This window comes from Astatotilapia calliptera, chromosome 1 (genome assembly GCF_900246225.1).
Source record: "Astatotilapia calliptera chromosome 1, fAstCal1.2, whole genome shotgun sequence".
Taxonomy (NCBI): Eukaryota; Metazoa; Chordata; class Actinopteri; order Cichliformes; family Cichlidae; genus Astatotilapia; species Astatotilapia calliptera.
The window spans coordinates 31,352,577-31,365,124 of NC_039302.1; the positions used below are offsets into that span (position 1 = coordinate 31,352,577).

A 12,548-nucleotide genomic window follows, 5' to 3' on the forward strand; every position below is an offset into this window, starting at 1 on the left:
GAGATAACACAACACAGAAAGACACAGTAGAGAATAAAAGCCAAAATCCACTTCAGCCCCATCAGATATTTGTGGGCACAAGCTGTTGCATCAACAGAAACCAGCGAGTGCCTCTAGCTAAAAGGAAACCCACCAACTGAAGCAATAAAGCTGTTTGATAGGATTAAGTTCATTGCACCTTTTTAAAAGCTGATACACTTTTTTTTTTTTAAATGTAGCTCTTTATTTGTCTTGTCATTTGTCATACAAATGAATAAACTAACTACTTTGTTAGGGACAAAACTTTTGGTTGTCTTGTCTTCTGACTTAAAGTACAAAAAACTAGGATTGTCTCATGAAATACTGCACAAATCCTGTTATAGGTACTGTTGCTGACATTTCAAGAATGAAGACAAATCCATGTCCTTTTACATCTCTGCATACATCTGTATATTGTTTTTAACATACAGAGAACATTTTACAAGTCCAATCATTGGTGAACAATCCAAAAAAAAAAACAACCCTATTAACTGTGAAAACCCATGAAGAAACAGAAACAGCTTAAACAGTAACTTATTCACTGAATAATAATTGCTAGGATGGCAGCTCTGTGGGTTTAGTTAGAACAACCATATTCAAGGCACTTGTTTTCTTACCCTGGTGACTCCGATGATGGTCAGTACGTCTCCTTTACAGAAGGGTAAGTCCTGTTCATTGGCAGTCTGAAAGTTATACTTGGCTACACACTCTGTGCCAGTCGACCATGGTACCTAGATTATAGAAAACACAGAGGAACCAACATTATCTAGAGGTGTAACTCATAAGGAGCTAAATGAAACAAATTACAGAACACAATAAAAGAGTTTAGAGGTGGAGAGGCAATTGGGGAGGGCGAGAACAAGTCCTAATCACAGTGTTATGAGACTAGGATCCACTTATTAAAACCAAAGCCTGCCAGCATTACAGTCCTTATTCTGAATGTTTCTTTAGAGAGTTTACTCTTCTTCTTATGTTGTTTGTTTTCCCTTTTCAAATCTTTCAGGACCGTGTTAAATCTGTTCAAATCCAATAAGGCCTCAACAAATAAAATCGTAAGTAACACTTTTTGCAGTAGTTTCCTGGTGCAGTACAGGAAGTATGAACATTAACCTAGCAAGTAATTTTCTTCCCCATGTTTAGAGAAACTGGAGCTTTCATGGAAACTTGGGAGTAGGGATGGGTACCGGTGTCCGGTGCCATGATGGCACCGGTTCTGACATAAACGGTAGTAACCAGACCGAAAAGCAGCGCACATTTCGATGCTTTATTTCGGTGCTTTTTTTTCCTGAGCTGTGATACACTTCTAGCCAATCATTTTACGTTTCCGAGAATAGTAGGCGGGCCCAGGTACGTACGTTCTTTTAGAGCAGAGCTACAGATTAAAAATGTCCAAGCCGAAGCGGTCAAAAGTCTGGCTGTACTTCACAGCAAAATATGCAAACTCAGCAGCCTGCAACAACTGCTTTAAGCTGATACTGTGATACTGTCAAAGGAGGTAACACCTCAAATCCGATGAAACACCTGGCGATGCATAGCGTTTTTTTAAAAGCCCAGAAATGCGCCGTATTTGATATCTTGCTGCGAGACCTCACACGAGCGCATCTACTGCGGGTGGGTTGCCTGTTATGCAACATCCCCCAAAAACACGAAGAGGAGAGTCCTGGCCCCTAGCCCTGCCAGTGTAGCAGAAATGATGACGGAGGATGATGCAGCAGCAGCCGTTCTTCTCTGCGTGAGTAGCTAAATGTTGTTCGTGTGTAATTTACGTTGAGTAGGCTAACCACGTTATTACATTAATGCATGTAAGGTGAACTAGCAAACATCATCATAGCTACATGCAGCTGTCTTCTTGTTTGATGGCAGATACTCCCTTCACCCTGGCCAAAAAGGCTAAAATGACCAAAGAAAAAGTGGAAAACAGTTAAACATGAGAGGTTTTTGGACAAAGTTTGTGTTTTTTCCATTGTTTAAGCACTGCTTCCAGCCAAGAGTGATACCATATATGCCCCATAGCTGCAAAAAAGGCCAACATTGTTATCTTTTTACAAAAAACAGCTGAACATGAGAGGTTTTTGGACCAATTTTGTGTTCTCCATTCTTTAAGCACCGGTTTGAGCACCGTTTGAGCACCGGCACCGTTTCAAAAGTACCGATTTGGCACCGGTATCAGATAAAACCTAAACAATACCCATCCCTACTTGGGAGATTACTGTGCTAAACACTGAGCCACTGTTCAGTCATTAAAAGAGTTTATTAATCTAAAAATTAAACGTTAAATGTTGTGCATGAACAAAAGGTGTGGCATAGATAGTAAGCAATAATTTGTCTGGGCTGAGCTGTGCTCGATATTGCACACTTGAAAGGCAGAGATAATGCACCCCAAGGTAGTTATTTGAATCTTGACAAAAATGTTAAGACTGCAATAACATATCAGATAGAAGCAGTAACTGTATAAAGCAGCAACTTTATTTGTGTAATGGTAGTACCCTCCCCATGAATCACGGGCATAAAACCCTATATAACACCTAAGTGTCTAAAGCCAAAATGTTTTTCTGCTTTGATATCCAAATAAGCATTTTTCTGGATGATCTGCTAAAAGGAAATAAAAGGGACCTATGACACTCATTTCGAGCTCCAAATTTGAATTCTTGGAATCAAAAGTAGCTTTGGATGATCAGTCCATGTTTACATTACACTGGGCCTCACTGCAGCCTTTCATATATAAAAATTATATATGAAAAATGAAAACAGATCTTCTCTAAATACATTTCTCTTTTAGATTGCCAATTGACATCAGCTTGATAAACATGTCTACCATTAAAAAGCATTTAAATGTGTAATTTAAAGGAAATTTCACCATTTAATCGCATAAATTTAACTAGTGTTGAGATGGGAGTTGTTGACCGTTTCAAGCTACTGAAACAAGCATGGAGGACATTTAAATTCAAGAATCTCATTTCAAACTTGATATTTTTCCATTTTCAGACATTTAGAGTTCAGTTACCACTCCATGGGTTAATTTTGTTTATGCTTGTAAAACAAAAACCGGATGAGGCAGATCTCCTTCCTAGATAACAAACAGTAGGTTTATTAAATCTGCTGACCTCAGCTTATTCCCAGCATAGCCCTGCCAAACCTGTACCTGCTTAGAGATAAAATAACCCTGAGAGAAAAAAATAAATACCTGTGTATGTGTGTACCCAAAACAATGTGCTTTCAGTGAGAATTATTGCCTGTTCACTCCACTGCAGTGACTTTGAACCTCAGCTAAAGCTCTGCCATATAGTTGCACTCACTATCAATCTTGACTTGTCTAAAAGCCACAGCTGCAAGAATCACATATAAATGACAGAAAAGAAAGGAAAACAGAGCATTCAGCTCGCACTGTTAGATCAGCAAAGCGGTATGATCACTATCATGCCTCAATAACGTGAAATGACAAAGCCAGAGAACAAAGCAGCAGGTGTGAGTGAGCGAGTAGAGCCCTTGAACAAGCTGCTTTATTTGCAGTGGAGGCTGTGAATGTGTCTATCGCAGTCAATAGAGCGTTACGAGTTTGATGGCTGCCGTGACACAGAAAAACCCCCAAAAACCATTGCATCTCCCATAGCCTTCATTTCCATGTGGTCACATCAAGAAAAGAACTTTATTAAACTGAGGCTCTGCTAGACCTAATGTGTCATTGGGGGAAATTTCCTTGCGGCTCTTAAGTAATTTAAGACATAGCCTCATGCAACACACAAAACAGCTGGGGAAGAAAACTACGGCTAAATTTAACACCAAGTTGCATTCATATATTTTTAACAGCAGCATGTTTTCCTTGTGTTGTTTCCTAAGAGGGAAGCGCTCGAGAAGAGGATGTAGATCATCCACCTCGAATTCACCTCTTGGGCGATATACAAGTCAGTTTATTGTATTTGCTTACTCCACCTCTACAGTCTCCACCCCCATCCTTACATTGTCAATCTTTACAGAGGACTTTACATTTATACTTCTGCAAAGCTTTGAATTTTGATGCTTAAATATCTAGAATAATGAAACTATTATTAGCTACAACTTGGACTGATTGAGAAAACATTTAAAAAAGCTAATAAGTGCAAAAAAGCATAATCAGCTAGATTCATTCATCTGATGCAATTATATTTCACAAGATGGTTACATATTTAAAGCGTTAAGCAAAATGCAATTCTTAATCTTCCTAAATAAAATTCTACTATTTAAATATTGACAAGAAAAAGAGAAGTTAAAAGTAGTTGTCAGTATAACTCAGATACGTGCAATTTGAACTTCCAGCTTTGTGCTAATAGGAAGCTTCAGTTTACGATTAGACAGAATATAGAAGAAGGATCAAACAAAAGTTAAAGTCTTGAAGTTTTAAAAAGTGCTGTGATCACAGCATCAAGAAACCTCTGGCAGATCAAGGAGGAGTATGCTACAGTGTTGTCTTAATCTAGAGAGAGAGATGCTTGTCATCCACATTAAACAACATTAACAAAACCAGACAACTGTTGCTTGGACATATTAACCTCCAGAGGGCAAACGTAATGCAGCAACTGAAGACGTGAGGAAACTTTTCTATCTTTACAGAAAGGCATTATTAATTTAATGATTTGTAAACAAAACCACGGGAACTTATTTGGAAGAGTTGCACATGTATTTATATCTAAAGTAAGAATAGTGCTGTTGGAAGATCAGATGTCTGTATTGGTGGTATTTCACAATGTTATGCTAGCAGCTTTTCTTTGTGTGGTTACATTAGTTTTTGACTGAACTGTAACCTGTGGGCCAGCTGCTTGATGTGACAGAAAAGCTCAGACGATTATGATGTGTCATCATTATGTTCACTTTAAGACTTGTTGGGAAGCCTTTACTGTACTCAGTTACATAATGTGCTCTTGTCAGCGTGATTAATATTATTTCACTTCATCTATCTTGTCAGCTCCACTCTACATGTGATGCACGTGTGAGTGAGCGCAGGTGCACTCAGTGAGAGCAGGGTAAAAAGAAACTATGGCAATCATAAATGACAGTAGTACGCAGTGAAGACTCGCTGCACTGAACTGAGAGTAGAGCAAATAAATGGGGTCAACCATTGTTTCTCATTTTTATTCACCTAAAATTTACTAAAGAAAAATACCAATTCATTAAATTGGATAAAGTTAGGAAAGCAGTTTTAACTGAAACCTGATATGCCCGATACATAAAATAAAAAAAGGTCTCTTCCTCAGGAGTGTACAGTGTATTAATGTAAAACTGGTATTGGGGTGATACCAGCAGATACCCAAAACAAATGTATTAGATTCATAACTGGGAAAAGAGTTAGATCTAAAGCTTTTATAGACTTTGTAACCATCCAGAACAACTAAAACATGCTAATGAGAGAATCTTGAGTTTTCATTTCAAACAGATTCTTTGAAATATAGAGAGGAAGAGGATTTTTAATTCTATTACACGTGGACACAAAAAGTGTGCAAGCAAAGGTGGAAAAAAGCAATATGTTCTTCACTTACATGGATCCCAGACATGATGAAGGGAATTTGGCAGCAGGTGTCCTCAGGCAGGTAGCGGTCACTGTTCAGCTAGTACCATGAGAGCTGTAAGACATAAAGATAAAGGCATTAGAAAGACAACAAATGTATTATATAAAAACTGCTGAATGATCACAGTGTATGTCATAACAATAAGAACACAAACAGCCACAAAAGCAAGTCACAAGCATATCTCACTGGCTGGTTAATCAGCCCAAATGAAACAGTTCCAACAACTCTAGCACTGATCTGATCACTCTACAGCTAGCATGGCTGACAGATTAGTGGATGGTGTCTGCTACAAAGTGTTAGTAGAGATTAGGGCGAATGTGATTTAAATTTAAAAAAAAAAAAAAAGGATTAAAATAACGTAAAACGCCAATCTATCCATTCTCTTATAGAGAACAGGACACACTGGACAGGTCATCAATCCATCGCAGGGTTAATATGAACAGACAACCACTCATGCTCACGTCTGACCAACTTAGAAATGCCAATTTACCTAACCCATGGATGCCTTTGGACTGTTGGAGGAAGTCAGAGTATCTGGGGAGAACTCTTGTAAACATGGAGAGGACATGCAAAGTCAACACACAAAGGCTTCGGTTAATTCAAACCCAGAACCCACTGCCGCTTTAAGACAATAACCAAATGCAATCATTGCACAGTAGCAATCATAAGTTTACTTACTGTCTAAAAAAAAGAAAGCATTTTATTAAAGTGCTTAACTGCCACTAGAGCAGGGCGATATGACCAAAAATATTTATCACGATATACATTTGAAAATTTGCGATAACGATATAACTGACAATATAATTGACACTAGACAAAATACTTTACAACTCCTCAACTTTATTAGTGCAAAAAAACAAAACAAAAAACGATCAAAGTATTTTCACTTAAACGAGCAGGTGTTTTTTATGTGCATTAAAGTTAAATAAAAATTTAACAGTGCAAATGCAAATTCCTTGCTGACAGTTTAACCAAAAGGCATTTCCAGTTGAAATTGGCCGACATATCCTCAGCATAACCATGTATAATATCCACAGAACTTAAAAAGAGGTTATACACGCACAACACGGTAATATTATGTTGAAGCACAGTATGTATCACTCTGCGAGGCTCCTGCCTAATATAGCCGTAATGCTCCGACAATCCATCAAGCTGTGCGGGTTCGTAGTTTAGCAAAGTCGTACTAAAAGATTTGACAGATTTTCGAGTGCCGTGTACCACATAAAATCGTTTCGAGGTCAGTAAACACAACCAGAATTCATACATAAGGCACACGGGATTATAAAGGGCACTGTCGATTTTCAGAAAAATCAAAGGATTGATTTTAAGTGTGCCGTATTTTCCAAAAAACACTGTAATAACGACGGCCCGCTAGCATGCTCTACCAAAAATAGTGCTGGCCAAACCAGTTCCACACCACTGAAGTTGCAGCATTTTTAAAAACCAATTCTGATTCATCCGTTTCATTCAACGATCCGCTTTCGCCCTTCTCATTCTCCGCCATTCTTTTTCCACCATGTGCATATGAAAACAAAGGCACTGTGCATGTGCGTTTTACCCATATCCTATCGCGATATTTCATTTTCTTATCGTTGCCGAACATTATACCGGTATTACCGTGAAAGGTATGATATGGCCCAGCCCTAACTGCCACATTGCATTTTAAAAGATTACTTTTTTAATTTTCTACTGCACAAAGTCTTACACAACACAGCGTTGTTATAATTCAGCAGAAGTAACACTAGGTGCAGGTCTCTCACGGTAGGCTCCATTCAAGCATCTTACTTCCGTCCAGTCCAGAAAACAGCAAGTTGAAACAGGGAGGGTGGAGCGTAAGTAGGAGGAAGTTGCTGACGAACAGTTTCCAGTGGTTCTTATGGAGGCAGGAAAGGGCTGTATTTGGATACCAATGTGAACATGTCTACACTGCTGATCTTTAGACTAATTTTAAATGGTCTAAACCTAACTTTAAAATAAAATCAATTTAAAAGAGGTCAGTACTGGGGGAAAAACAACAACAACAACAAAAAACCCTTCAAATTGGACTGTGACTTGTTCTATGTATTGTAGATGGACTTGATGAAAAACAACCTACAGCTTTCACTTGGATTATATTTCACTGAGCATAAGCAGGCGATTCCCCCAACTTATGAAATAACAGAGCTCTGTGTAATTTTAGATCCATGAATATGATGCATCTCCTTCAAAGAGCCTGGCATTCTCCCTAAGAGCATCTATAGCAAAGCTTCACAGCCCTACCATATCCTGTGTTGAAACAGGAAACAGCCTAATTGCAGACCACTGCAGAGCAGTATGCAAACTGACAGAGCCAAATATATCCAAGGCCAGGCTGCTCCTGTGAACCCAGAGGGTACTTCTTTTCCCTTTACCATTCTTTACATCTAAAGCAACCCTGCTGGAACAGAGCAGCCACACTTGCTAGTCAATGGAAAGGAGACAAGTGAGTGCTATTCTTATCTTGCTCCAGCGCTGAGGAATAGCTGCAAGCTATTCAAGAGCTTCAACATTTCACTGATCACATCACTCTCCATAAGTTCATCAAGTGGTCCTCAATAAGGGCCTCTGTCTTTGTCAATTCAATTTTCTACTGAAAACATTTGAGCAATAACACCAACACTTTGTCCCACAGAGCAGACTATATATTTCTAACACACATACCTGCATCAACATACATGTTTGATACTGGGAAAGGCAGTCCAGAGAGTGCAATTATACTGTACAGTATTCTTGCTGAGTATCTGTGTAAAAGCCCAAGACTGTGCTCAGTCTGACAATGGCATCCGATTTAAAAACAAGACAAAAACAAAAACATAGGCAAGTGTGCTTGAGTAAGCAGCTACAATTTCTGGCACAGTGTGACGATTTATCAGATGTCAAGACACGGAACATCTTCGATTCCTCTGAAACAGGATTTTTGATTGACATAGTACTACTTTGTGCAAGAAATTCTACCTGGTGCGTGCCCTTGTATCGAGTGGACTGGATAAAAAGCCAATGTGTTCATGTGCTGTGGAACCAGAGAAAGCCAATCCAAAACCAAAAACCAAACACACTTGAAATTTGTGTTAAATTAATTTAGCAAGACAGTATACACAATACATTTATAAATTTAAAGTTTAAGTGAGTTAAACAATTCCCGGTGAATATTACTTTTTTTTTTTTTTCCTTGCTTTTATTTTTGCTTAAAATGTTTATCCATAACAGACTAGCCTAGGAATGTGAACCTTCAGTTTTCCTTTAGCCTGATGTAAATATGAACCATGATCCTGGCCAGATGAGCAATAAGCACAAACAACAAAATCTTGTAAAGAGAAATGGTTCAAGTGTATGGCTGTTCAAATATCACATCAAAGAGTACATTTTTAATTCAGGCTCACAACCCCCCCCAAGTACCACATGTACCACACATGAATGCAAATCACTTCTTTCTCCACGCCCCTCCTCCTAATTGTCTTCTGTTGTGTGACAGGAGCTGAGTGTTATGGCAACACACCAAGTGATGTAACAGTAGGCTTTGATGCAGCGCTGCTTTTCTCTCTGCTGTGCCAGATGCCAGTAATAATGTTATGGTTTTATTTTATGTGTCGTTTGTATTCTAACCTGCATTGTGTGTGCCATCCTGTTCTTTTTAAACCTTTGTGATTCATATCAGCTCCTGCAACCTACTGCACTTTGGTGGATGTAGATTAAAGAAATTAAGTGCTCGCCTCCCATCTACAATATGCCTGTATGATCTTGTTTCACCACATTAATATTTCAGTGCATCGAAGCTCTTAGACAACTTTCTGCATTTTCCATGACCTCAGAGAATACAGCGATGTTAACTCTTGTTTCTGTACTATACACCCCCAACCTGATTCCTGAAGAGCTGTTGCTCAGCGCACCACAGAACACAGATACAAAGAACTATCAAAAACTATGACAGGACTGGGTTTTTATTATATGGTGTCTATACTTCACAAATCAGCTCTGAAAAAAAGACAACTGAGATAGCGGTAACAAAAGATGATTCATACACCCCCACGTCAGCGGACAGGACAGTTACTGCAAAATAATATATTGCTTCATTTTATTAAAAAGAAAAAAGAGAGAGAAAAAGACCAAAAATGTCAAAACAGAATTAACAAATGTTTCCTTTGAAACAAATGTAACACTGACGTAGGGTCTCTAATTGTGTTATTGGTTCATTTTAACACATTTTTGGTTCATTTGCTTTAAGAAGTTGTAATTTGTTCCAATATAGAAATTTTCCTATTGCATAATTTCATAAGAAGTGAAATGCAAGAGACTGATTCTGACATAAAATAATGTTGGAGTTAAAGTGCATTTTCGAATTCACAGTTCTTAGAATACTGGGAAATTTGTGTCATCTAGATATAAAAGATTAAAATCACTATTTAGTGATTGCAGAGAGCAAAACCTCAGGGTACTTGAACTGATTTAACCACTGACACAAGTTTTCTTTTCTTTTTTTTCTTTTTTTACCCATTTACTGAAAGATATTTCAATTAGAGTTATTTAATGGACATGGACATAATGTGTAGACTCTCAGCTTTCAATTGAGGGTATCCACATTCAAACCCGATGAAGGCTTTAGGAGTTTGAGCTCCTTAACATGTGCCACCATTTTTTTTTTTTAAAGAACCAAAAGTATTTGGACAATTGACTCAAAGGCTATTTTATGGGCAGGTGTGGGTAATTCCTACGTTATGTCATTAATTATCAGTTAAGTTGTATCAGTTGTGATCCAAAGCATACCACATCTGTAAGGCACAGCAGAGGTAATGTGATGGCTTGGGCGTGCATGGCCAGTGGCACTGAAGACACTAGTGTTTAATGATGATATTCTGACATGTTCAGAGACATATTGTCTTATCAAATCAGCTATGTGCGGTCACACTGATTGGGCGGAGTTTTATAATAAAGATGGGCAATGACCCAAAACAACAGCCAAAGCAACCTGGGAGTTTATTAAAGCAAAGAAGTGGAATATTTTTGAATGGCGAAATAGGTCACCCGATTTTAACCCAACCAAGCATGATTTCACTGGTTTAAGAATAAACATCAGAAAGAAAGACCACAAACAAACTGCTGCAGTAAAGACCTGACAGAGCATTAACAAGGAGGAAACCCAGCATCTGGTGATGTCCATTAGTTCAAGACATCAGGCTGTCATTGCCAGCAAAGAGTTTTCAACCAAGTATTTAAAAAATTAACATTTTATTTTCAGTTATTTTATTTGTCCAATTGTTCTAATTATAGCCCCCTGATGGGATTGTGTTCAAAAATGATTTTGTTTCTCATATTTTTATGCAATCTTTTTGTTCAGCTCACTGAACTAAAGCTAAACGTCTGCACTTCAACTGCATCTGAGTGGTTTTATTTAAAATTTATTTTGATAATGTACAGAATCAAAAATGTTCCTGTCCAAATGTATATAAACTGTATAGCTATGATCTTTGGCTAAAGAGTGGATATAAAAAACTGGGCACAAATGAGATTCCTCTGAGAGGTGTCTTGGCTTGGTTTTAGAAATATAGTGAGCAGTTCACTCATTCAGAAGGGGCTCTGAGTAGAACTGCTATTAGACAACATCTAAAGTAGCCAACTGACAATGTTGAAGCATCTGACAACAATGTCTCCTGAAGACCTCCTAGGTGGGGTGTTTTGGGCATTTCCTACTGGACATCCCATAGCAGACCCAGGATACATTGGAGTGATTGTGTGTATTGCCTATCCTGTACTGGGAATTCAATAGAGTCTCTTGGATGAGCTGGCCAGGCAAAAGTATGTATGCAAGCACAATTAGATGGCATTTAGTTAAGATACAGAGTCTGTGTTACTGTTCATTATTTAATAAACAAAAATATATTTTATGCTTGAACAATTGATATCCAACTTGAAAAACAAATATAGTCCTGGTCATTTTCTTTTTGGGGAAGACCAAAACCTCTTTGGGCAGTGCCAACATGGAAGCTACAAGAGCATATTTTTGCTTTGGTCGCAAGCTAAAATCTTGTCCATTAAGCTTTAGGGGTGGGGGGAAAAAATCGATACTGTGTAGTATCGTGATATTTTGTTTGCTAATAATGTATCGATACAAGGACAGCAGAAATCGATATTTTGTTACAAAAAAAGTTTTTGTGGACTGGAACATGCTCTGGTTTCAGAGCATGTTGATCAGCTCCTTTTTCTGAGCAAGAATCCTGACATTCCTTCACTGTCCAAATGTGTTTAACTTGTTTTTTGGCAGCAATAAACATGACAGTTTACTTATTTTAATTTAAAACATGTTTTATTTTAATTAAGTTTAAAACTTTTTTATTTAATGTAAAATTATATTTTGTTTTAATTTACTTTCAAATTCTTCAGTTGCTGAATGGGCTGCATAGTTTTCATAAATTGCATAGTTCAGAATAGCTATAATTGTACCAGATGGTTGCATTCAGTTAAGTTGGACTAGACTGTAATACAAACCGTTCAGTTTGTCAACAATAAAACTGAAATGAGAGAAAGACTGAGTGTGAGACTTTGTTATTAGATAAAATGAATATTGATAAAGTTTACCTTTATGTACAGAATCTGAATATCGCAAAATATTTTAAAAAATTGCAATAATATCGTATTGTGCGTTAAGTATTGTGATAATATCGTATCGTGGGATGTATGGTGATTCCCACCTCTATTAAGCTTATGGTTCTAGTCCAGCTCTTATTATTTGACTCAGTCCAAGAAATGCAGCACTGGTTAACTAGACACCTATCATTTGCCTGCAACTATGAGAATGTTCAACTGATTGCTGCCATGTCAGTTTTCCTGGATAAATAAGAGCTTAAACAGAAATCACCAGAGAAGGCTGGTGTTTAACTGAGATTGCTGTTGTTGATTTCTAAAATTACAGTGACAAAGCCTTGGGTTATGCAAGCTCAAGTCCACAGCAGGCCCAAGGCCATCCACAGATTACAATCT

At 37.8% G+C, this 12,548-nt stretch overlaps 1 protein-coding gene across 2 annotated transcripts in view; it reads right to left on the reverse strand.

Annotated features, from left to right (window-relative positions):
• Positions 1-12,548, reverse strand: part of cskl (c-src tyrosine kinase-like) — a 51,369-nt gene that overhangs the window by 15,524 nt on the left and 23,297 nt on the right. Inside the window, exons 1-3 of one of the 2 annotated variants that reach the window (XM_026174351.1) lie at positions 6,049-6,104; positions 5,529-5,612; positions 636-749 (exon numbers count right to left, since the gene is read on the reverse strand). In XM_026174351.1, the coding sequence (XP_026030136.1) occupies positions 636-749; positions 5,529-5,543 (129 nt within the window). In that variant the 5' untranslated portion in view covers positions 5,544-5,612; positions 6,049-6,104. Of the gene's footprint in view, positions 1-635; positions 750-5,528; positions 5,613-6,048; positions 6,105-12,548 lie in introns of those variants that run through there. The other variant, XM_026174343.1, reaches the window with a different exon arrangement.